Source organism: Condylura cristata, unplaced genomic scaffold, assembly GCF_000260355.1.
Source record: "Condylura cristata isolate star-nosed mole 26May11 unplaced genomic scaffold, ConCri1.0 scaffold00009, whole genome shotgun sequence".
Lineage (NCBI taxonomy): Eukaryota > Metazoa > Chordata > Mammalia > Eulipotyphla > Talpidae > Condylura > Condylura cristata.
The window spans coordinates 18,224,389-18,250,101 of record NW_004567110.1 but is presented as its reverse complement, the minus strand read 5'-3'; the positions used below and the strand labels follow the sequence as shown (position 1 = coordinate 18,250,101).

Below are 25,713 nucleotides of genomic sequence, written 5' to 3'. Positions count from 1 at the left end.
GTGAGACAGGAGAGCTCTGCTGAGCCATGTGGGTCAACTCCCTGGCCACGTTGTGGCTACCTTCACCGTGCCGTGCTGCACTTTAACCCCTTGCATCACCAGGCAGGACCCCTAGTTAATTTTAAGTAAAATTTTAAACTGAAGGAATGAAGGTTTTTGTTGTTGTTAAACAGTTATTACTTTTGTGGGACTACATTTCACTTCATTACATAAAATAGTATTATAACATATTGTGTATTTCCATTATGTGTGTCATTTCTAGTAGTATAGATAAATTTGAAGTGATCTGGCTAGATAAAATGTATATATCTGTAATTATACATTTTAGCTAGAGATATTATTTAGTGAGTTTCTATCATGAGAGATATATTCTTCTAGGTATGGTAGGTCAAATATTAGGATTTAGTAGAATTTAAAAACAGGACACATCACATTCTAAAATGTTAAGAATATAGTTGTTAAAAATCAATATATGCATGTACTGCTGAAAGAAAGAGAAGACAATAAATTTAAAGATCTGTGTTCTTGCCAGTGCCTGTTAGTTGAATTGTGAATGCATTTTATAAATATTTACTATCCTGTTACTTCCAATTCAAGGTTCTCTTGAAACAAAACAAATTCTTGCCAAGTATTCAGTAATCACAGACCCAAATCAACAGTACAATTTATGTTTTCTCATTGATATAGTAAATATGCATGAACTACATTTTAAACTTCAATCACAGGAAAATCTAGCTTGTTTGACAGATATGGTTATGTTGCAAATAAACACTTTATAATGCAATGCAATAATAATGGTTTCACACATATTAACATGAATCAATTTGCATAATATTTCTATCGCTAGTTAATGATATATTGGCTACAAATACTAAGAACTTACAACAACTTGTTGCTGTAGATAAACTTAGAGTTTTTTTCAACTTATATAATAACTCTTTCAGTTTGATGTTCAGAAAAGCATGATAAGAAACCTAATGAGTTTGCTTATCTTGTACATAACTGTGACATTGATAGGATTTTACATCAAATGTAGCCCTTGAAATTTGACCATCACTTTTCTTCTTACACTAAAAAAGTGGTAAGCTATAAATAATTTGTACAGATAAAAAGAAAGTAGAATATTCCATTAATTATTTTATACTGACTATATGCTAACATTTTGATATATTGGGTAAAATCAGATATATTACTAATTTCTTTTCTTTCTACTGTTATAAATATATACTAGAAAGTTTTCAATTCCATATGAAGCTATCATATTTCCATTAGGGGAGGGGAGAGGGAGAGAGACTAGGACATGAGAGAATAATGGATTTTTTTAATGTAGAATAAAGATCTGGATCTAGGTAAGTGGAAATTATGGAATCTTTTGGTTTTTTTTAGTGCACTTCAAATGTTTTGATTAAGAAAATTCTATTAGGCCCTCCCTGGTGGCGCAGTGGGTTAAAACACAGCACTAAGAAGCTTAAGTCACTTCCGCATGAGTTCAATTCCTGCCTGCCCCGGGAGGTGACCACATGGTGCGGCAGACCTCTCCTGACCGACCCGCTCCCCTCTGCAGTGTACTTCCTCCATCTGCCTGTTCTGTTCCCCACTCTGTCTCTGGTGAAGCCTCTCACCGCCCCTGAGCTTCTGGCCTGTACCCCAGTTCTGTATGCACAAATAAAAATAAAAATAAAAATAAAGAAAATTCTATTGAACAATGAAATATATGTGCATGTGTTCTAAAGATATACCTTGAATGAATATAAAATTTTGATTCTTTCCAGTGAGTAGGGGTTGTATGACTGAGAGACAGTAATAGTAATGGATTGGCCCCCAGCACAACACAATAATTAAAGATCAGGCTTTAAAAATGGGGCTAGCCCTCCCTGGTGGCAAAAGGGGTTGAAGCCAGCATGGCAAGCAAGCCGCAGCTGCTTCACTGAGAGTTCTATTCCCGCCCCAGGGCTGACCCACATGGCGCAGCAGACCTCTCCTGACAACCCACTGCTCCCCTCAGCAATGTACTTTGTCAGTCGGCCTGTTCTGCTCCCCACTCTGTCTCTAGTGAATCCTCTCACCTCCTCTGTACCTGTGGCCTGCACCCCAGTTCTGTATGCATAAATAAATACATCTTTTAAAAATATAAAAATAACAGTGGGGCTATGGTGAACACTAAAAGTTGTCAAGCATTGTTGTAGGAAGAAAACAAAGGAATTTCAGCTTGCCAGTTAAACCTGTCAAGACTAGAAACAAAGTGTTAACATTTATTTAAATTTGGATTTTAAAAATGCTGTCCAAATGAATGGATTTATCAAAATGTTGTACTGATAATAAGTATTTTTGATGGTGTTATCATTTTCATAACAAAATTTTCACCTCAACAGAACTAGCATGTTAGAAATTTAACATTTTGGGGACTCCTTGGTGGCACAGGGGTCAAGTCTCAGTGCTATCAAGCTATGACCAGCAACTGCAACATAACTTGTACCCCTGGGCCAGGGAGCTGACCCACATGGCACAGCAGACCTCTTCTGTCTAGCCAGCTGCTCCCCTCAGCAGTGTACTTAATTGATCTGCCTGTTCTGCTCCCCACTCTGTCTCTGATAAATCACCACCCCGCCTCGCCCCCGCCCCCTCACCTCTGGTCTACACCTCAGTTCTTATATGCATAAATACATAAAAATAAATTGTTATTAAAAGAAATTTAGCAGATTACCTATTTAAGAAGAATCAATTGTTTAAAAAAACAGATATAAAATGATTCATAACTCTTTATACAAAATTTTTGTATTGACATAGATTTGACAAACTTTATAAACAAAATTGTTCTTTAATCTTTAATATATGACATTGAATATGTAATGATGCTATTAATAAAAATAATAGTAAACTTCTCTGTAAGCTATCAATTATCTTAACACAAGTTTTAGTGTAGTAAAAGTGATGATCAAATTTTTAAAATGGAAAAAATCCAACATAAATCCTACTATCTTAAAATGTTTTCTTCTAGATTGCATTGTTTTTCTGGGTTTTGCTACAAGTGTACAGAATTTTGCTACCTACTTGTCATATTCTTTTACAGCTATTTTATCCAGCTTGCCAATAACATTACAATGTAACAGCAGTTTTCACTAGGTAGTCCTGTGCAATCTATTAAATTTTTAAAGTCAAAAACTTGGCATTGGAAATTATTGCATCTCTAAAACAAAATGTCAAATTCATTCATGCTGCGGAAAACTATTATAATTCCATTTCTATAAACTATGTCAGCCCAGCAAATAATCACTCACCTGTTACATCGACCCAAGCACAGAAGACTGTTTAGAATCTTAAAATTATCTGTGCCTTTGAAGCAGCAGAAATAGAATGAAGCTGCTGGGATATATCATTTCCATCACTTTCTTCTCCTTTCCCACTTTGCCAAAAATAAGTAAAGCAGAATAAGTGGAGGTCAAAACTCCTGAGTAAGCATTTCTCAACTATGAAACCGGCTTATTTTTTACCATTTGCCTGGTAATTTTCCTATTGTTTTTAACTAAAAATACATTTTCTTATACTACGTCCCTTTTTAAAAAAAGATTTGTTTATTTATTGCCTAAAAGAACTGGGGTGTAGGCCAGAGGTGAAGAAGTATAAGAAGATTCACCAGAGACAGAACTGGGAACAGAACAGGAAGATTTATTGAAATATACCATTAAGGAGAGCCTCACGTGAAGTGAGCCACAGGAGAGGTCTGCTGAGCCTATGTAGATTAGCTCCCTGGCTGGGGATCAAAATCATACGTGGTGTTAGCACTGAGAAATATCCTCTAGGCCACCAGGGAAGGCCCAGAAGATACATTAAATAAAAATTGAGTTTAAAAAACAAAAATCTGATGTCTTGGTAGATTTCCTCTTTACTATTTGAATCTGAAGGAAAGCAAAAAAAAAAATCATAAAATCTCATAAAATGTCAAATGTACAAAATTGATGCTGACCATCTACTGTCAGGATGGCAATAGACTTCATTTCCTTTAATTATTGGCTTTTTAGAATTATAGCTTCAACATGCTAGTAGAAAAACATATCTACTGACAATTATAAACAACTGGAATTGTAAACAACTTTGGTAATTATAATATTAGTAGCTGCCTAGAGACAAAAAAAAAGACAATAAAATAGTAATGAATCAACTAGAGGCAAATATTTCAGTGTCTCTGTCAGTTCAAAACATGCCATGCCACTTCCACTTATTCATTCCTCCAACAAACTCTCATTTTTAGTAACAAGACTGAAACAACAAAAGTTTAAAAATAAGACATGCTTAAGTTTTTAAAATTGATGAAAATAATTTTTGAAAACTTGCAATAGTAAAAGTAAGAAACAGTTTTTTAGTTAAACTAGAGAGTTGTGAGGAAGCCATGATTGAAATAAAGTTGTCTTTTTAAATAATATTAAAGATAATTTCAACAGAAGTAGGACATTCATAGAGTGTTTCTGAAGTAAACTTCACAGAAATATTGAATATAGTTGTTTTATGACTGAATATATAATATTGAATATAATTGTTCTAGCCTTACAGAAAAATAAAGATATAAGCAAATTGGAGTAACACATCTTGAAGTGGAAATAATTAAGAGCAATAGATGTTAAACAGCTGTAAGCTATCGGGTCTCTCAATTCTTTCCTGTTGATAAATGTAGGAATGCAGCACTAATAAAAGTTCAGAAGTATAAGTAATGCTTCAAGAGTCATTTATAACTGTAAAACAATTTTAAAAAAAGACAATGAACAGAAAATGGAGACATTAATAAAGGGCATGTTACCTGGTTCAAAAGTAAATCACATAGCAAATTCTAGAACATTGTAGGACTACTAATACTTAATACATTGTATCCAAAGAGTAGTTGAGAAAAAAGCAAGATATATATTTATGCATTATTCTTAAATTGAAAAAAATAAAGTGACATAAAACTTTAAAGAAATCGACATTTATTAAGTTTTATCCCTCAATTATTATACAAGATTCCTTGGAGATATGATTGCTAAGTGCACAACAATTAACCTCCCATATTTATTAGCTACATGTGAGAGATAGAATATGGGCAAATTACCAAATATAAAGCAGATTGTGGTAAGAAATATAGTGCTGATGCAAATGGAATTTAAAGTTTCTACTAGACAGCATCTAGAGAAAAATATGTAAGGGAAAGACATGATACTTCAACGAGGAGTTGAAGTCTGGGATATGTCTTTAAAGGTTTTTCTGTTTAAAACAAGACAATTTACAATTCACCCTATAAATAGTATAAGTAGAATAACAATGATGAAATGAATGTGCACACATACACACAAATTGTAATAATAGGCATGATAAAGGAAAAATATATAAAACAGTATAATCTGCTATACTGTTAACATAAATGGATAAAATTATTTTATATTCAGATCCATTCATCTTTCATGTGCTTTCCATGCTTATGAACCTCTAACAATTCTAAAATCATATATAGAAGAAGTTTCAACAGGAAACTATAGTCTGCTTCAACAGATTAATATCAGATTTGGGCTTGTTTCAAGAACATCAGAAAGTCAAATAAAAGGCAGAAATATATCAATAGTTAAAGAATAGCAATAAGTTAAATTAGAACATTGTCATCCGTATATTTGGAAATTTCCAACAGGAGAAAAGCTTACTTGGGCTTACTTGAGAAACCTGAACCCGAACAACCCACTCCGAATTAAACAACAAATGAGACTATATTAAAATTGATCAGCTTTACATAGATGTTTTCAAAAATTGGTTTTATATACTGAATGACATATATATGTAATATTTAAAAAATGTATTATGTTATGTCAAAGTTAAATTCATCTTTTTTAAATTATATATATGTAAATGAGAAATGTCATAAATTATCATATTTATGCTTTCAAAGAAATAGGAGATTCAGAACCAAAATCAAAATTAAGAATAGTTTTTCAATGTGGTGATAATAGATTTTCAAAAGAGTACTTAAAAAGTACTCCTTTGCGGCCCTTCCTGGTGGTGCAGCGGGTTAAAGCACAGCACTGAGAAGCTAAAGCTGCTTCCGCATGACTTCGATTCCTGCCTGCCCCGGAGGTGACCACATGGCGTGGCAGACCTCTCCTGACCCATCCGCTGCTCCCCTCAGCAGTGTACTTCGTCGATCTGCCTGTTCTGTTCCCCACTTTGTCTCTGGTGAAGCCTCTCACTTTCCACATCTCTGGCCTGTACCCCAGTTCTGTATGAATAAAAAAAAGAATCCTTTAAAAAAAAAAAAAAAGTACTCCTTTGCATGACATAGAAAGACATAAAGAAAAAGAAATGCAATGAGATGTCTTCCCCAAACTTTAGAAGACAGAAAAGCAAATAAAAATTCAACTAGTAAAATTAATAATAGAAGATGAGAAAAGACATACTATATATTTACACTCTTATTCCTTGTAAAATATTACCATGATTCTAAGTCTACACATTCAACCCTAAACAAAAGAAATTAGTATAGAAGATAAAATCAAACCTTAAATTGTAATATATGCTGATGTATGTGAATATTACCAATTATTGGATAAATACTATTTACAGAACATGCAAACTGTATTTTACAATGCCATAATTTATGCAAAATATGATTTAAAAATAAAAATATGTAATAACATAATTTAAAGAAATATGCTATTTATATCCCAAGTTTCTAAGAACAAAACTGTTTATTAATAAATTCAGGGATAAAATGAACCAAACATTGGTAACCAGAATATAATCACACATGAAAGAAAGTGTTACTGAGGTTAAAGAAGATTTATGCTAAGATTGCAAGGCTAGCTATCACCCCAGAAAAATGATTAATATCTCATCATTTTAACAACAAAAAATATAAAATTAGTATAGTTAGGTACATAAACCAAAGAAAATAACTGAATTTTGACTTTTATTCTTATTTAAAATTTTAAAAGTTATAAAGACCATTTAATTTTTTTTTCAGTGCAAGGAATATGCAGCTAAGTAAATCCTATTTTATTACATAAACTCAATATATTGCTAATGTTAATTTGGGGATAGTTTGTGATTACTCAGTTTATCAAGGAGCCTGCTGATTTATAGAATAGAGCATCGAGTTTAAGCCTAATTGTAAATAGCAGTTATCCTAACACAGACCAAAGATTACGCAAAACTAAAATTATCTCATCAAATGTGTAAGAAATGCAACTCATTTTGTATATTATACTAATAATACATTATTGAATAAATTGAAGTTATGGGCTTAGCTATTTTCAAGTAGATATTACAATGGTTATTGTTGTTGCAATAGTCATTATTAATGATGATGCATACTTCATGAAGTCTATTCCTATATTAGTCTTTTGATATCATGGTGCTATGAAGTTTACAGTGATATAAGAGTAGAAAAAACAACATAAAGGAAACACTGTCATTAAGTTCACCTGATAAGAGCCCAAAATCTATCATATTAGAGATTGAGAATAATCATAATAAATGTGTCCAAATTATTTTGCTCTCTGATACAGAGTGTAGTATTTGAAAACATGCTGCAGGGGTCACACAATCACCTGTTATTTCTAAGAATTTGGGTGATTTATTGGGGCTTGGTAATTCTTTTGATTCTTTCTGTGATGTTAACGGAGGTAGTGATGTTTTGTATTAAAGGATTTCAAAACTGTTAAAAGAACAGATTACATACACACACACACATAAGTGGAAGCGGCAAATGTGGTTCACACCTTTACATAATGAATAGCTTTACATAATCAATAACTATAAAGCATTTTTATAAATTCTCTTATTTTGCAAAAAATAAATGTGGATGCCCAAATAGGTATCAGTAATCATCATTAATGAAGTTAGTTAGAAATGTTTGAAGTGTATAATAGTTAAAAGGTTTAGGCAATAGAGTTCGATTTTTCTGAGTACTGGTTAGAACTAAATTAAATTAGTAAACTGAATTAACTATAATGCAATTCAAGTCTCCAAATACTTATTGTCTACTCTGTTTATAAAGTGTTGAGTTAGGTATGAAGATACTGTACTGGATGATTTAAGGTTTTTTGACATGCTTCCTTTTTATTCAATAAGAGTTTGGAACTAAAGAGATATTTTCTTGTATACTTCTAAGAAATGAACTAGCATAATATTTTTCATGAAGTCTGGGACATTGAAAATAAAGAATGTAATTAAATATGAACTGAGACCTTATACAGAGATTACAATTATGGCTCCCATTCTCTTTCAATGTGTAAAAGAAAAGCAATATAATATATAAGGCATCATTAGGCTCAATACCTAAATACAAGAGCAAAGCACTTGAGTTTGTTCATATACATATGTGTAAAACACATATTTATTCTAAGAGTTAACACACCTGCATAATCTATAACTTAATAAAGGGTTCAGTAAAGCATGTGCAGTCACTAACTTGAGACATGTCTCTGTGGCAACATGAATCTGATCTTTTTGACTTATTATTTCTGGCTTCTGTTTCTGTTGTCATCCCTTCATCTTGCAGCATGTGAAAGAAATCGTTCTATGTTCAGAATCCTCACTCCAGATAAGAAATAACCTTACACATGTGAAAGAATTCAGAATTCATCTTGATCTCTGGAATTTTTCTTTCCCTCAAAGGAAATGAGATCCTGTTTGATGTAATGGAAAAGAACAAGGACTTTGAATTGGGCTGGTTTGTACCCAATTTTCTCCACTTGCTAACTACAATTTCTTCTTTTTAAGTCACTTCCTCGAATTAAAACAAAACAAAACTGTCTATCTATCACTCATGGTTGAGATGCTTAAATGAGGACACTCACAGTTCATAGCAGTGAAGCACAGAATTTTTCCCCTGCTATGAAAATGAGAAAAGAAATGAACAATCAGGATAAGTAGAAATGCCTGATTTATTTCACAGAGGAAAGTGCTTTCATGTGTACTACAGAGAAAGTAAACTATTATAAAAATTGAAAAATAGCAGGTCTCCCTGTCAGCACAAAGGGTTAAGTCTCAGCACTAGGAAGGTATCAACAGTCTGTGAGGTGTGAGTTCAATTCTTGGCCAGGGAGCTGACCCACATAATGTCTCATCTACTGCTCCCCTCAATCACACTCCACACTCCACGGCCTACATCTCTGGCCTACACCTCAGCTCTTTTATGCATAACTAAAATAAGTCTTTAAAAATACAGAGGATACAAATCACAAGTTCTGAATATTTGTTAAAATGTACAGTTAATAAAAGTGTATATGTTTCATTTTACATTTTGGTTTTTCACTATCAAAAATTTTATTGGCTGTCTTTAATTTGGAGTTTAAGACATAATTCAATTATGTATAACAGATATTTTAAAACATACTATTTTAAAAACATACTTCCCCAAACTTGCTGAAAAGGCAAATATCAGTTGTTCAAAATGTGACACAATCTCATTCTCATTGGATCCATTTTCACACTTTTCAAGAAGTCTATCCATTTTATTGGTGGCCTAGCTGAGGTCCTCTTTTGCACTAGCCTCACCCCCCCCAAAAAAAAAACAAAAACAAAAACAGAAAAGAACAACAATCAACAAGCCAATGTAGGAGCCTTTCCACTGCATTTTAACCAGTCTATATTATGATATTACATGTAATTTTTTATCACCATTTTTGCTTTTTTTTTTAGATTTATTTATTTGTGCATACAGAACTGGGGTACAGGCCAGAGGTGCAGGGGCGGTGAGAGTATTCACCAGAGACAAGAATGGGGAGCAGAACAGGCAGATCGACGAAGTACAATACTGAGGGGAGCAGTAGGCGGGTCAGGAGAGGTCTGCTGCCATGTGGATCACCTCCTGGGGCAGGAATCGAACTCATCCTGAAGTGGCTTTAGCTTCTTGGTGCTGTGCTTTAACCGCTGCGCCACCAGGCAGGGCCCACTACATGTAAATTTTAAAGAAATTTTTGAAAGTGTGGGAAATTGAGAAGAAAAGCAAAATGAATGTAAAGGCAGTGCAGTATTGTTTATTTATTTGTCTCTCATAGTCCAGTGAATATATAAAGGAAGTACTTCGTTCTTTGTATAATATCTAAAATGTGGGTTTTGAGATTTTGAAGTAACCAAGTCAGCAAATCACGCAAATTATCTCCGATGCATTTGTATGAGATTTTGATAAACAGAGCTAATACTACGTAATATGGAAAGTATTGGAAATTATCATGGCCCAAGTGAAGAGTTCTTCTTACTCGAGCTGTACTAAGTAAAATAATTCATGGTTATGCAGATAGTTTATATATATATATATATATATATATATCAAAATGTCAACTCAGCTTTTTTTATTGAAGTAATCAAAGCAGCAAAGTTAACTATTCACATAGCTAATATAAATGTTTGATTTTTATCTAAATTAATAGTTAAAATTCGGAGAATTGGAAAATAGAAAATCCCCTTAATATTCATTTTAGTAGTAAACATTAAAACTGGTTTCTACACATTAAATCATTCAGTAGCCAAAAATGAACTTTATGGAATGTAGACAGGGATGTAGTGATGACAATTTGATGAATGTCAGTTAAAACATGAAAACAATATGAATCATCATAGTAATTATTATGGGAAGAATAAAAATTCTGAAATGCAAGAGAAAATTTGGTGACTGTCCCAACCATGTAAAGATAGGTTAGTCTCCTTACCTCATATGTAATAAAATTGGCATTGATCCAAAGCCAAAAAGAAATAGTTCCTGCTACTGTTCTTTAATAACAGATTTTTAAAAAGCAAAAACAAAACAATCATCTATTGAAACTATATATATTTCCAACACAGCTGTCTCCTAAGCAAAAAAAAAAAAAAAAAAAAAAAAGGGAATAGAAAACTGAGCTTAGAATCTGTTATACATTGTATTTAAATATATTTACAGGTTTACAGTGTCTGTTATGTTTATATTTCATTATTGGTTTTAAATTTGTGGGTGTTGACCTTGATAAAATTAGGTAAAGGTTTATTTCATGTAAATCACTAAATAAAGGGGCAGAGATAAGAACTTAAATTTGAAAGTATTAGAAAACCAGGAGGCATTCTGAGACAAGAACTAACATGGAAAAAAAAAAAAAAAGATGGAGAAGAAACACGATTTGCTGACCACAAGCTATTATATAACTGTACAAACAGTGTTACAGAAATACATGTGGGATTTTCATTAATACTGGATAAACTAGTTAACATCAGTTGGCTGAACAGATGGGAGTCAATAAACATTTTAATTGAAAACTAGAAGGCAGAATTAGATTTGATCACAAAAATAATGCATTTCAGTGCAGAGTTCCAAATAATGTGTACAGGACATTAATACATACCTGTAATAGGATAAAGATTTAATAAGTAGGATTCATGAATATACATGGAATAGCTATATTGGTGTTTTATGGTAAGATAATTCCATTGAAGAGCTGAACAATTTCATGACAACCAGGTTATTTTAGTAATTGTTCATTGACCACCTGCTTCAAAAGAAAACAATATGTGTTCTTTTAGTGCTGTGACTAGCTTTTCATCTCTGCATTCTCAAAGTGTGGCAAGAGGTTAGCATACACTTGTCCTCAATGCATGATTGATGGAATAAAACATGTGTGAATGAATACAGAACTAACAACAGAAGTCATTGATTCTTTTTGTGGAAATTTAGTTTACTGACTACTGTGACTTTTAGAACTCCTAAATTAACCTGTGTCAATACAGTAATATTCTATACTATTCTAAATTAATATTATTGTATTACTATTCTAGTAAAAGCATGCTTTAAAGAAAATATTAAAAACAAGGCAAATAACCACATGAAGTTGCATAAGCTACTATGTGTAACATCTTTCAAATTCTTTTTAGGCCTTTGAAAAGTTTGCTCTTATAAAAATGATGCAGGGCCCTCCTTGGTGGCGCAACGGGTAAGGATGCAGTGCTGCAAACTTGCAGCAGCAGCCACTGTAGTGAGAGTTTGCTCCCCTGTCCTGGAGGTAACCTCCAAGGTGCTACAGACCTCTCCTGACCCGCCCGCTGCTCCCCTCAGCAGTGTTCTTCATTGATCTTCCTGTTCTGCTTCCCACTCTGTCACTGGTGAATCCTCTCACCGCCCCTATACCTCTGGCCTGTACCCCAGTTCTATATGAAAAAACAAAATTTAAAAATCTTAAAAAAAATGATACAATTAGAATGTAGTCTTTTTAAAGTAGGAAAATTGCAATGACAGAGCAGGTAAAAATAAGTATCTTCAAATTATTGAAAAATGGCTGATTTCTATGGACTTACACATTGGTGATATTTCAAAATTAAATTGACAATGTCACTTCTGATTTACATTTATTAATATATTAATGAGCACTGCTAAGCTAACATAGGTATTAAGATTTTCTAGCGTTTTGATAGAAAATTGATTTTAAGAGTTTCTGTTTGACTTCCTTTTAAGATTTACCAGATTAAAGAACTCAAGTATTAGTAAGATTTATGGATGAGATTTTTTTTTAAGCCATGAAAAACACATGGTGGTGCAGGGGTTAAACTCTTAGCACTATCAAGCTATTGTCAGCCATTACATCAGGAGTTCAATCCCCAGCCAATGAGCAGACCCAAGTGGTGCAGCAGACCTCCCCTGTCTGGCCTGGTCTCCCCTCAGCAGTGTATTTCAGTAGATTTGTCTCTTCTGTTCCCCACTATGTCTCTAGTGAATAATTTCACCCCCTGCACCTCTAGTCTACACCCCAGTTCTTGTATGCATAAATAAAAAATAAACCTTAAAAAAAAAAGATAGAAAAATACATGGAGCAAGAATTTAATACAGGTAATCACGGGCCTGTCAGAATTTCTGTTGCAAACTTTAAGAGGATTTATAATCACCATCATCTTAGAAACTATAAAACTGGAAGTTGGCACACAAATTAGCAGCCTGGATGCAAACTTGTTTATACAAAACATTTGAATCAGTTCAGCTGTTTTGATTTAGACATCAGCCAAAAAAACCTTAACTCAGACTTCTCCATATATGTGAACACTAAGTAAATATTTTGTCTAGACTACATAGTTCAGTTAGTTAGAGCACAGAGCCAATAAACTCAAGGTAGCGTGTTTCATCTTCAGGAAATTCAGTTGTTTTTTCTACTTGTTCTCATAACTTTGATCCGTTATCTTGCAGATACAGCTTTTAGCATCTCAGAGCTCAATATTAAAACACACAGATCGATCAGCATATATTTGTTACCAACAAATATATATAGGAGGAATTAAAATTACTCCTCCAATAACATATTCAAAAGCATTTTTTGAAACTATATGTAAAAATATAGCTTAAATGTTGAAAATAAAATCTTACCTAGAATGACAAATTATCTGGTTAGAATCTTTTTACAGGATCTTATTGTGCTTTAGTAGTAAAAAAGACTAGATTATTTTCCCTATATTAAAATGCTCATAAAATACAGCCTTAAATTATGTATCTTTAATTATCGATTCAACAGACCAACCTTAGGTATCCAATATTTGGTATTAAAAGAGAAAATAAAATTAACATTCATTATTCAGATACCTTTGCAGTCAAAAATTTATAGTAAAACTAAACAAATAAGATATGTTCCATAGGAAAGCAAAATAGGTACTTAGAAATTAGAATAATATCAAATAATAAAACACAGCTGATAATGGTTAAGTATCTATTAATGAGAAAACAAGTTGGCTGATGGGAATGTGAACAAGTTGGAGAACATTCATTCTTCTCTCCCTGTACCTCACCAAGAAAACATAATGTCAAGTCAATTTGTAATTTAAAATTTCAATAAACTAAAGTGAATTATTACAATAGGATCAATTTTAAAATGGAGAACTTGGCTAACAATCAGGCAATTATCAACATTAAATAAAATTGTGGCATGTAAAATTGCAGTAAATAGACTTGGAGATAGATTATAAATGAATCTTTATCCCTGATTTTGCCAAACTTGGAAAATGTACATCTATCTCTTATAAGTTACAAAACTACTTGAAATAAGGGAATGCAATTTAAAAAGCATTTAATGTAATAAATATACTTTACAGATATATCTATGAGCATATTACTAGGATAACTGAGTTTTAACATTTTAAACATAAGTTAAAATGGTATAACTAACTTATGTCCAGAAGTAAATAAAATACAAATAATGAAGTAGAAAAAGATTAATTTTTATGATGAGAGTATAAAGTGCACACAGTATCAAAGAATTTTTGTTATATATGAAAATACATTTTTCACCTCCTCAAAAACAAACAAACAAAAAAGCAATGCTAATTTTGGACACGTAAGTATAATTTGACAGAGACACTTTATAAATTGACATATCTATATCTTAATTCTTCATTGAATTTTTTAGATTAATCTTTAGACTTTGTGGTAAGTTTCTCATTACCCAATATGATTGCACTCATGAATCTGGGTTTCATTGCACAAGTTTCAAGAAGCATTGCTTTGAGTCTGATTAAGTTATAGGTCAGGCACAGTGCTCTTTCTTCTCAGCATGTTTTACTGCCATAAACTATTTAGGACAAAATAAGAAGACTCATGAGGCAGTACCAAGAAAGAGGCTCTTGACAGGGAATTTAAAGGCTCTTTACTGGGCATTCAAAACTGGTTAGCACCCCCAGTGTGGCCAGTCACTTCATTTCTCTGGTTTTATTATGAGGATACAGTTACACCTGTACTTGTAAACAATGGAGGTGGATTATGTGGCTAAAATTTTGCTATGAAAACTCCTCCGACTGTTAGGTGTAAACTAGATAGCAGAGCTTCCCCGTTCTTGAAATTTTATAGGGCTAAATGGAAGATGATTAAAGTCGTATGGTTTAACTGGTAAACTTGTTTTATATTCCCATGTTATTGTACGTGAAATTCATACTTTAACTTCATACAAAAAGTTTTATTTTATTCATGAACACTGGGTTAGAATCAAGGGTTTAAAAGTTTTGATTGTTTTATTTTTCTTACATCAAATGCACTAAGTAGCTTTACAATTTATAATGACATATAAATTATAGTGTTATTCTGTATTTAGTTCACTTACTAAAAGTAGAAACTATCTTTTACATTTATCCACAGGACCACTGTAAGAACAAAGTCAGTCAAGTTACATAAAAGATAATGAAAATTACAAAACTGAGAAGTTATGTATAAAAATGATATGAGATATATGTATAAAACCATTAATGTTACATACATAAAGTGTAACATTAAATGTAACATTAATGTAACATTAAACCATTAATGTTAATAAAATTAAAAATAATTTTAGATTTTGAAGTTCTCAAGGTCTCAGATTATTTTCTTAAAAATGAGGCATACCTAGTAACAAAACCATTTATAGTTTCAGTCTTTGATAGACTAAGAGCTTTATGAACCTCCTCATTTCAGGTGTTACTCAATGACTAGTTAACTCTGTATTCATGGAGAGTTACTAAATATCTCTGGCTTCAGGAAATGTGGACAATTTATAAATTGAGATACTAATTATGTACATAATCTGTAACTGCTATCTTATAAAATGCTTGTTAACACTCACAGAAGGAAAATGAAAGAACCACAGCACACTTTATAGAAAGGACTTAAGTGTGCGTGTGTGTATACATATATAGTATAGACCTTGAACAGACAAAAGACCTAACAGACAAATCTGTCCTGATAACATTTCTCAAAACATAATAATGTCTCTATATGAGACACCTCTGAGAAATGGAGTCAATGTAATGAACTAGTTGTATAATGTTAAACTATAGCAGGAACACATGCTTTTGAAGTTATTTAAGATTTCATAAAACTATTTCTGCAGTATATTTTAATTAAAAAATATTTTCAGAATTACATCCACCCATATTTTTAAAGATATCATAGTTCAAAAATTCCTCACATTACTTTAAACTATATAGTCATAAATGTTCTTCTAAAATTGGTAACATAAAGCAAAGTAGGCTTAAAAGACTTTATAATCCTTTATAATCTTGAATATCACTCATTAACTTTTATATAGTTCAGTCACTATCTGAGCGTCCCTCAGATAGAACTTTAAGTCCCTCAAAGTTCTTACATTCGTTATTTTGGAAACTTTGCTCTCATATTTTAGAGACTTCTAAAATATTGTACAGCATTAAGATTGAAGTAACTTATTAACATTCGTAATTGTTCATCTTGCTGATATTTATAAAACATCTTATTATCTTATTTGGAGAGTTGTGAATGACACAGTTGTTTTATATAGATCTTATGAAAGAAATATACAGATGAAAAATCAGATTGCTTAAAACTTAAAAGAATATGATGCGCATAATTAAAACATGAAGAAAATAAATTGAGGAAGATGTTTGGATTCAAGTATACCTTTAAATAAGAAAGTTTGTCCAAATTATAAGAATAAATAAATTAGAATTTCATTTTAAGCCTTCATAGTTTTATGTGAGACATGAAAAGGGGTGAAATGATTTTATTTCTATAGACTTGCAATGTCAGGGAATAGGCTTTTTTTAAAATATATTTTGTAATTCCTTAGTTATACATAGCTTATCAATGTTAGAAAATGTCTCTTCATAATTTTTTTATTCTACCTAGTAAGTAGTTGTTAGTAATATTAACCAAACATATAATCACTCATGGAACATGTAATCACTAATATTCTTAGATAATATTGATTGATACATGGTATTTAAATATTTTAAGTTCCGTGATTATCTTCAGCAATACCATCTGAGTTAATCTTATAATAAAGTTAATGAATTATAATAGAAAGAGAGTCGAACCTGAAGTTAAATGCCCAATGAGCTAGTCTTGGTTCTGGAGATCATAATTTTAGGGAACTATTACAACTCACTATCCTTTTTAGACATATGTATTTATTGGTTAAAATTGGAGAGTGAACTAAGTGATACTTAGAAATGTTTTTAGCCCTGTAAAGGCCACAATTCATAGTAAAAACAGTATTGGAATGCAACAGATGAAATCAGCTGAGTAACGGGAGCAGTATTTTAAGACAGGGTGGGGTGCAGAGAGATGTTCTGCCCTTTATTCATAAAACTAGCACCTGCAGTACATGTGTGAAGGTGATAAGTGGAAATTTCAGAGTGTTTCTCAAATGTATAATAGCCTGGGAACCTAGCCAAAGTGAAATAATAGCTAGTGAGAAGAGGTTACATTTTTTTTTTTTATTTACTGTTATAGACAAGTTGGGGCTGGTGGTGTTAAGAATGAAGTGTGCTTCACACATGGAAGTGTGCTTTGTGAACACTGATGAGAGCTTCTAGTGTCTTCATGTTGTGTATATACAGAAGGCATATATATGTATGCATACCACCTATTTATAAGCCTACAAAAATTCTAGAATATTCTAATATTCTTTATTTTATAGATTATGAAACAGGCTTAGGCAAGTTAATCTGCTACTACAAAGAATATTTTTGGCAAATCCATTAGGTTTAGTGGCTTCAGAATATTTTTTCTTTCCAATTTGCTGTAATGGATCTCATACTTCAGTGTGCATCAGAATTATCTAGATGACTTATTAGAAACACCAATGTCTATACCTTACTACCAGACCCTCCGATTTAATGGGTCTGAAGCACAGACCTAAAGGTGTGTTTTTCCAACAGATTTTGAGAGGATACTGATGCTACTTGTCTGTAAAGCTTTGGAAATCCCTAAGTGCAACCTTTAAAAAGTCACTATATCTAATACCACATGATTACTATTAATATTCTTGTGATATAATCAAAAGTTATATGTTGTATATACTACTAATGTAGGGTTTATCTTTTTTTTTTTAAGAGAATGTTTTAAGGGTGTAAGCAATGCCATCATTATATAGAAAATATTAATCCCTAGAAATCCTCAACAAGCACCAAACAATAGCTTAGTAAATGGGTGTGATGCCATTAAACGCATTTGGTGGTTACAAGATTTGAGGCTTGAGATGACTATGAGCATTTAGACCAAGCAAATTAGAATTCAATGAATTGATTTTTCTCAGTGACATTGATAAAAGCAATATTCCTGATCAGAATGGAAGCCTTATAAGGGCCCTAATTGTAAGAAAATCTTGTAGACATGTCCTTTGATCTCCCTAGAAAGTACCATGAGGGCCCTCCCTCGTGGCACAGCGGGTTAAAGCACAGCACTAAGAAGCTTAAGCCACTCCTGCATGAGCGCATGAGTTCGATCCCCGCCGGCCCTGGAGGAGATCCACATGGCAAGACAGACCTCTCCTGACCCACCCGCTGCTCCCTTCAGCAGTGTATTTCATTGATCTGCCTGTTCTGCTCCCCACTGTGTCTCTGGTGAATCCTCTCACCCTCCACATCTCTGGCCTGTACTCCAGTTCTGTATGAATAAATAAAATAAATCTTAAAAAAAAAAAAAAAACGTGAATCACCAACCTGCTTACTCTGTTCTATCATCCTCACCAGGCCTCACCTAAATCCAAATCAGAATCAGAACTGTCACTGTATCCCTAAACTATATAAGCAAAGGAAATTGACAGTAAAGTGTAGAAAGAGAAGCTTTATTTTAATTCATATATAGCAAAAATGAAAATGCTCTTAAGTTTTCTTTGTATCTCACACAATTTTTCCCAATCTTCACTTCAGATCATCTCTTTGGAATAGAAGTACAAAGCAACATAATTTCTCAAAAGAGTCATGTTGCCTAAAATTAAAAGGTGCTTCAAAAGAAGCATTACTTGATGCCTCAATGTTATCTTCATAATTGCACACCACACTGAAGGCATTTGATCTCCTGAAGCCTTTTCTGGAAACCTGATGACTATGTTGATAGAAAATCATTGTTTGGAACACATGGAAAAGAAGTCTAGCCAATGTTTAAGGAAGTGAGGTTTAGTCCTTTTTATGTATTTGTAGTTGAGAGCTCATATAAACATTAACATCAGAGTTTATTTCCACCTGAGTACAATGGCATCATTATCTGCTCTACTTTTTACCTTTTTGTTTTATTAAGCTTCACTCATGAGAGGGTTTACCTATATTTAGAGCTATGTGTATTGCTTTATTTATTATTTGCTCCTGCTTTGTTTATTATTTTCCTGTTCCCTAGACACCGAATTTTGTGTTCAGGGAAGATATGTATACCTAAAATCTATTTAACTAGCCCACAAATAGAAACATTTCTTAACATTATGAACAGCCATAACTACTGAAACTAAGTCTATGTACTGGAGTATTTAATCTGAGCGATTCTATCCCTTTTCTCCTTGAAGTCTCTCAAAGGAGGTGGCACCCGGTTTTCTTTTCATGAGGCTGAAGCCTGCTCCTTAGTCGTTTCTGCTCACAGGCGCTACCTGTGCTAATTTGATGCAGCCGCCCCCACCTTCAACCCCCAGCCCACCATGCGGGAAAGTCCAGGAAAATTCGGTGCTGTAAAATGACATTTCGCGGACCACTTTCAACAAGACACTGTCCAGGGAAGTTCAGCTCAGAATTCTGGGAGCTGTTCAAGCCTTTTCCGGGCGGTAAATTGGATTGGCTTAGCAACTCAGTGGTGCAAAGCCTCCCCAGAGGCGCAGTGTGGAGGGGGAGAAGGCAATCCGCCTGACGCCAGAGTCGATCTTTCTTTCTTCGGTCGTCCCGCTTCATTATTATTCTGCAATGCGCTGCAATCCCCAAGCGCTCAACTGGCCTCTTTCAGCTCTCAACTGGCCTCTCCAGCGGGGGGCTGGGAGTGGACCCCTGGGCGGGAGAGACCCCATGCTGTTTCATTTCTTCCGCCCTTTCCTCTAGTCTCCTACTAAGCCCCTGCTGCACTTGAACCCTTGGGACTGCCGCCTTGCTTGCCTTTTCCCGGGAGACAAGGCTGGAATGGGGATGAGGAGGATCTTGGAAAAGCAACAATCTCCATGACTTGTTCCCCAGTGATTTTTTTTTTCCCCTAACTCCCTGAGTGCCTATTAGAGAAGTTAGTTATCTGAGTAAGGGCAAAGCTGCGTGCTGTCAGCTTGGAGAAAGGGAGCTTCGGCGGCGACTCCACAGGGTCATGCAATGGTAGGAGCCCGAGCATCACCCACCGCGTAGTGGAAACGGAAGGGTAGCTTTACCTACACGCCCTGCCCCCCTCTCCTTTCACCCGCTCTCACTGCCCTCCTCCCACCCCTCCCCCCTCCCCCACACTAGGCTAAGTCTGGTCTGGCACTCAGTTTCAACTCCTTGGATGACCCACGGTAATATCAAGGGGCAGGGATTCTGGTGTTCCAGAAGAAATTAATATGTATCCCTAAAAGAAATGGAAGAGAAGGACACCAGCCCGAAGTGCAGCGAGTCCTGTAGCTCTGACTCAAACACAAAGGTCATCTACCTCCCAGCAAGTGTCTCACCTCGAGGGATGCCCATTGGTCGCGCTGCTGGCGGTGGGGTGGCTTGTTTGCGGTTGTTGTTTTGCATAGACATTAATCCACCCCACCCTTCTTTACGTAGCTTCCTTAAGATACCCCAGCTATTTCCTTGACTTGCAGGCCAGACTGCAGCCTTAAGAGCCAGGGGTGGGACCTTCTGTGCCTGCGGACTGTTGCAGGCTGAGAGCTCCCGGTGCTGCCGCCCTGGTGTGGGGAAAGGTTCGAAAGAGCGCAGCTGTCTGCTCTTCTGGGCAAAGACACCCGCGACCCTTTCTAGTTGGAATTACCTGGGCGGAAAGGTGTGCGCCCACTCTTCCGGGAAGCCCAGTCTCCAGAGAGTGTTATTCTGTGTGTCTCATTAGGGTCCCAGAACACGCTGAGATGTGGCTCTTCGAAGTCCTGGGTCCAACAGAAGCTTTGGAAGCTCGCACTGGAGTGGGGTGTGTGTGGCGGTGGAGGGGTGGTGGGTGGGGGGTCATGACTCGCTGGCTCAAGCTTACTGCTGCCCTTCACAGGTCAGTGTTTCCTGAACCTAAGCTGAAAGGTTTGTGATCTCCCCCGGGATCCCCAAGAAGGAGCGTGGGAAAGCACCCCGCTGGTTTCTGTTTATGTGGGCGGGACGTTTAAGCACGACTTTGAGATTCACAGTTTCTATTGCTTGAGACCTAAACAGACACGTTACAGTTGCAGGCTGCATTTTAGAAACCTCTACCGTGTGTGTGTGTGTGTGTGTGTGTGTGTGTGAGCTTGGAATAGCTTGCATCAGGTCTAAGCAGCCTTAGCTTCTCTCCCCACCCCGCAATTTGGTGCTCTTCTCTTCCTTTCATTTCAGATCACAACTGTGGAGAAAAAATTCCCAAGGGAGGATTGACTCTCTTTTCAACCCCACCCAAGTGGTTCAGGCCTAGTATGGAAGGCCACTTTGTCTTCTAATCTGAGGTGGTTCCTCCCACTAAGCCTCTTTGTCATTGCTGTTGCAGACAGAGGTGAGATGGTGGAGGGCTGAGAAGTGTGGACAGAATTCTCTTGGCTAAAGCCATTCACTTGGAAAACTCCATGCTTCGCTCGGACTTGCTGAGCCTCGTGCTAGCCTAGCTTGGGACCTACAAAGCCCTTGGAAATACTTGGCCAATTCTTAGCTTCCCTGTGGGCCTGGGAACCCAGAGAAAAAAATTGAACCACGTTGGAGGCCAAAGGGGGCATAGGCATTGAGGGAACAACATATAAGAGGTTGCTGCAATCTAGGTTTTAAGAAAGCTTTGAGCCTGGGGTGAAATGAAAATAAACAGGAAAGAGAAGAAGCAACTGTGAAAATTGGCACCGCCTGCTATAGGAAATAGGTCTAAAGCATACAGCCTTTTAAGTTTGTTTCTCAAAATTTAAGGACAGCGTTCCAAGTTGTAAAATATAGGAGATGCCTTCCAAGTTGTCGATAAGTGACAAAGAGCCTTATTGCCATTTAAATTTATTTAATCAGCTTATATATATATATATATATATATATATATATATATATATATATATCTCTTGGACGGGACCAAGGAAGAGTGTTACACACGCCTCTCTTCCACTTTCCCCAAACTAGAATATACTCACTGGTGACCTAACATTTTAGTCCAAAGTCAGGAAGCTGGGTGTCGAAGAGAGGGGTCGCGTGTCCAGTGCTATTTTAAGGAAATTAACGCGCCCTTCCTTTTTTGTCTGCGCTTCTTATAAAGAAAATACGGCAGGTGCCGGCAGCCGGGCTGTAATTGCTGGAGGTTGGGCTCAGTGTTTGTCATGAGGGCTTGCTCGCCCAGTTTCTGAGATTACTCCCCCACATTAGACCCCCAAATGTGTTTTGGCTCAACAGGTATCACGTGAGAACTCGTACTTAACCCGCGGTCATCCTTACGAGGGATCCACCCCAACATTTTTTCCTGCCAGGAGCTGTTGTTGGCTTCCTGCGCCTCCCCCACGCGGAGCGCGCGTCTAGCCGGCAGCCCCTGGGCCATCCATTAACACCGACTCTGAGCGGCAGGCAAACTGAGCACAAATGTAAGGTTTCTCACAAGTCGAGCCGGCGACGAAAACCGCTTGGAAGCAACCTGAAATGCGTCTTGTGCACTAGGCAATGTAGTTACGCCGCTTAAGACATGCGTTTTGCTGTAGAGCTGCGCTGAAGCTCTAGGGAAAAGAAAAATCAAGCTCCAAGGAGCAGGTTCAGATTACAAGGCGTTTGCTGCCTCAGAGACCAGTAGAGACTTCTTGGCATATAAGGATGTAAATTAAAATTCGAGACGTGCCAGCCATCATTGGTTCTAATGGAAGGAGAGGTAACCCCTCCAGCTCCTTCCATCCAAAACATGAATTATCATTTCCACTGAATGCAAATGGGCTGCTTTCTGTGGGGGGACAGCCAGCTGCAAGCTGGACAATAAACTGTTTCATAGAGACCCGGCCCGATTGCGGTTCAGAGAGGCACTCCTTTACAAAAGAAGAAGCGTCCAGTTTGTGTTGACAGCGATGGCGCGCCCGGGCCAAAACACCCCCGTCCCCCCTCCCCCATACCACAGACACCCGGGATTTGAAACCAGCTTTACTGAAAGCGACATCCATCTCTTCCATGAGAGATGCCATGAGTATGGGATGATGATTGTTCAAAAATGATAGCAGGAGTCATAAACACCTCCTGAGTATTCTTTGCAGTAATTAATGGACAGCAGGGTGCAGAAGTTGTGGAACAGAACTGGGATTCTATTTTGTCCCTGAGGACAGCCCTGGTTCCTGTGATCCCGACTGTCCCTTGCCTTTCTGCTTAGGAATAAATTTTGCATCCTCCCCTACCACCACCCCTCCCCTTGTCTGTGCATGTGACACTCACTCTACCTGTCTGAACGCTGAGACTTGCTGGGGATTTTCTTTTTGGTAGTCAGCTAATGACTTTCCTCCTACCTTCATTCATCCCCAAAGGTGGATCTTCACACTTCGCGGTGTCTCAGACAATTTTCAAGCCTCTTTTAGCCAAATCTTTACCACAGGACCTAGAGAAGCCTCCCTACCATTTATCAACGCATAAGAGCCCACGTAGAAATAATTCACATATGCATGCACATAGGTTTGGGGATGCTTGGAAGACCCTTGTTCCCTAATGCCTTCAAAAATAGCATATCCCTCACATATCTATAACTTTCCTACCTGAAAGGGTTAACAGGCATTTACAAGTGTCTTTAATAGAAATATTCCAGTGAAACGATCAAACATCGGTTTGACTAGGAATCAAGGTAATTCTCGCCACCAAGAAAAGTCTTGCAGAGGAATTCTGCCTGGATATCCACTAGTTAGAGGCTATAGGAACCAACTCACGTATTCGTTTGAGCATACTGCAAGAATATTTATTGAGCACAAGCTCAATCACTGCATTGAACGCCAAATCTGGCAAGCAAAATGCATTTCCTATCTGAGGGGGGAGAAAAAAGAGCTGTGAATCAACTCCTTCTTCAGTATTATGATTATTTTTATCGGTGCAAATTGCAAAGTAAGCTACCAGCCTCTCCAGCTACAAGTCAGTTCACCTCCATGCAAAGCAGAGGGGACCCCCGAAAGCAGACCTACCTTTCACACAAGACACCGTCAATAAAAAGACGAGGTTCCAAAACGTAAATCCACTTTTAATCCCCATTTTCTTCATCAGGATGAAGTCCAGGCGGCCACATTTAGCGCATCTTCTCGTGCCAGGCTCCTGGGGTTTGGATTCCTTTGCTCGGCTTTCCCCTTTGCGGATCCCTTTCATATTATTCGCGAGCTCCTAATTCCTGCTCCTCAGCCCGGCGCAGTGGAGTTGTTGCTGTTGTTGGTGCGCGGTCACAGCTCGGAGTGAATGGTGTTTCTGGGATACCACAGCAACCTTGACGAGGACTCAACCATCTCTCCGACGGGGGCACAGAGTCTCCGCTACTCTGGATTCTGCCTTTTCTTGTGCATTTTATTCCCCTCCACCAAAATCTAACACGATTCTAGCTCGTTATAGCAACCACCAGAAACCACTAGGGAGCCTCTTAAAGCCCAGCCCAGCTCTCTGACAAACTCCCCACAATATTTGAAATTAGGGGGCTTGGTTTTTTTTTTTTTTTTTTTTCCTCCTTTCGACTAGATCAATTCTGCCTGGAAAAGCAGCTCAGGAAATATTATGTTAGTGAGCTCTCCATTGCAGCCTGTGAATACAGAAACAGGTTAAAGGACTATTTTAATCGGAGAATCTGTGTTGCGTTGGGAAAACCGAGATGGCAGTGAACCCGGCTCCCTAGATGCCCACGTCGTTATAATGGGACATGTGTTACTACAGTAGTTGCAGTATATTTCAGGCAGACGTCTCGCATGTATTATCCTGCGATTTAATTGAAAAAGATCTCAGAGAAGAATTTATTTGCACGCATACATTTACATATTCAAATGCCTGCGTGTAAATCGTAACCGGGTTTCAAGAGTCGGTAAACCGATTTTGTCCCTGACCAGGGCGGGGGTGTATGGGGGTGGGGAGCGAGTAGGAGTCATCTCCCCAAATAGTTCGCTCTTTCATCTTCCCTACCCCCCTTTCAAGCTGATCTCTGCCGCAGTTAAACTACTTTATCTGTGGTAGTTATCCAGAACAGACATATTTGTCTTAATTCCGAATCGTTCCCAAATATTTAAGTGGGAGATTTCTTTCGAATCGGAAAATGTATGCATCTATACATCTCGACTTGGCAAACCCACACACCACCGAAGGGTTAAGACTGTAAAAGGGAAGAGTTCTTGCGCCATCTACTGGCGGTCACTAAGTCACCCGCTTCTCTTTCCCTTGTAGTAGGGACCCTGTTTCCTTCATCTCACGGTGCAGGGGAACTGCGTCCTCAAGACCAACGTGTTTTTTATCCTGCGTGTCAATGTGCTAATATTTTTTCACCTGCTCCTGGCCCAGATCTTACAACCAGCAATTTCCTTAGTCTGGTGCCATCTTGATGATCTGACCTTTTAGGCAATCGGATCCCATCTAGGAGGGAGAGCCGGAGGGAACGTTGCAGCGCTTTTTCAAGAATAGATAATTGTCAGTGTTTCTGGCTCTGTTGATTTGCCTGCTTAAGGCTTTGGGCGGAGGTGGGGGGATTAACATCTATCTACTGGGTTTGCTCAAGAAGACAACCCAATTTTGAGTCTGCAGCTCTCCACATTGCCCACAACGATGGCTCCTGTCCCGTACACCACACCATTACTCTGGCCCGCTTTTCTCCCGGGGGCTCGACGTGGAGGTGCTTACTCGGGGGAGCAAGGCGGTTGCATCTGGAAGAGTTGTGCTCTGGGAAGTGGGCATATTGTGAGCAACCAT

At 36.7% G+C, this 25,713-nt stretch overlaps 1 protein-coding gene across 1 annotated transcript in view; it reads right to left on the bottom strand.

Annotated features, from left to right (window-relative positions):
* The window catches only part of CSMD3 (CUB and Sushi multiple domains 3), a 764,662-nt gene extending 740,253 nt beyond the window's left edge, over positions 1-24,409 (bottom strand). Inside the window, exon 1 of the mRNA XM_004679632.2 lies at positions 23,964-24,409. Within this exon, the coding sequence (XP_004679689.1) occupies positions 23,964-24,141 (178 nt within the window). The 5' untranslated portion in view covers positions 24,142-24,409. The remainder of the gene's footprint in view (positions 1-23,963) is intronic.
* Between the last annotated feature and the right edge of the window lie 1,304 nt (positions 24,410-25,713).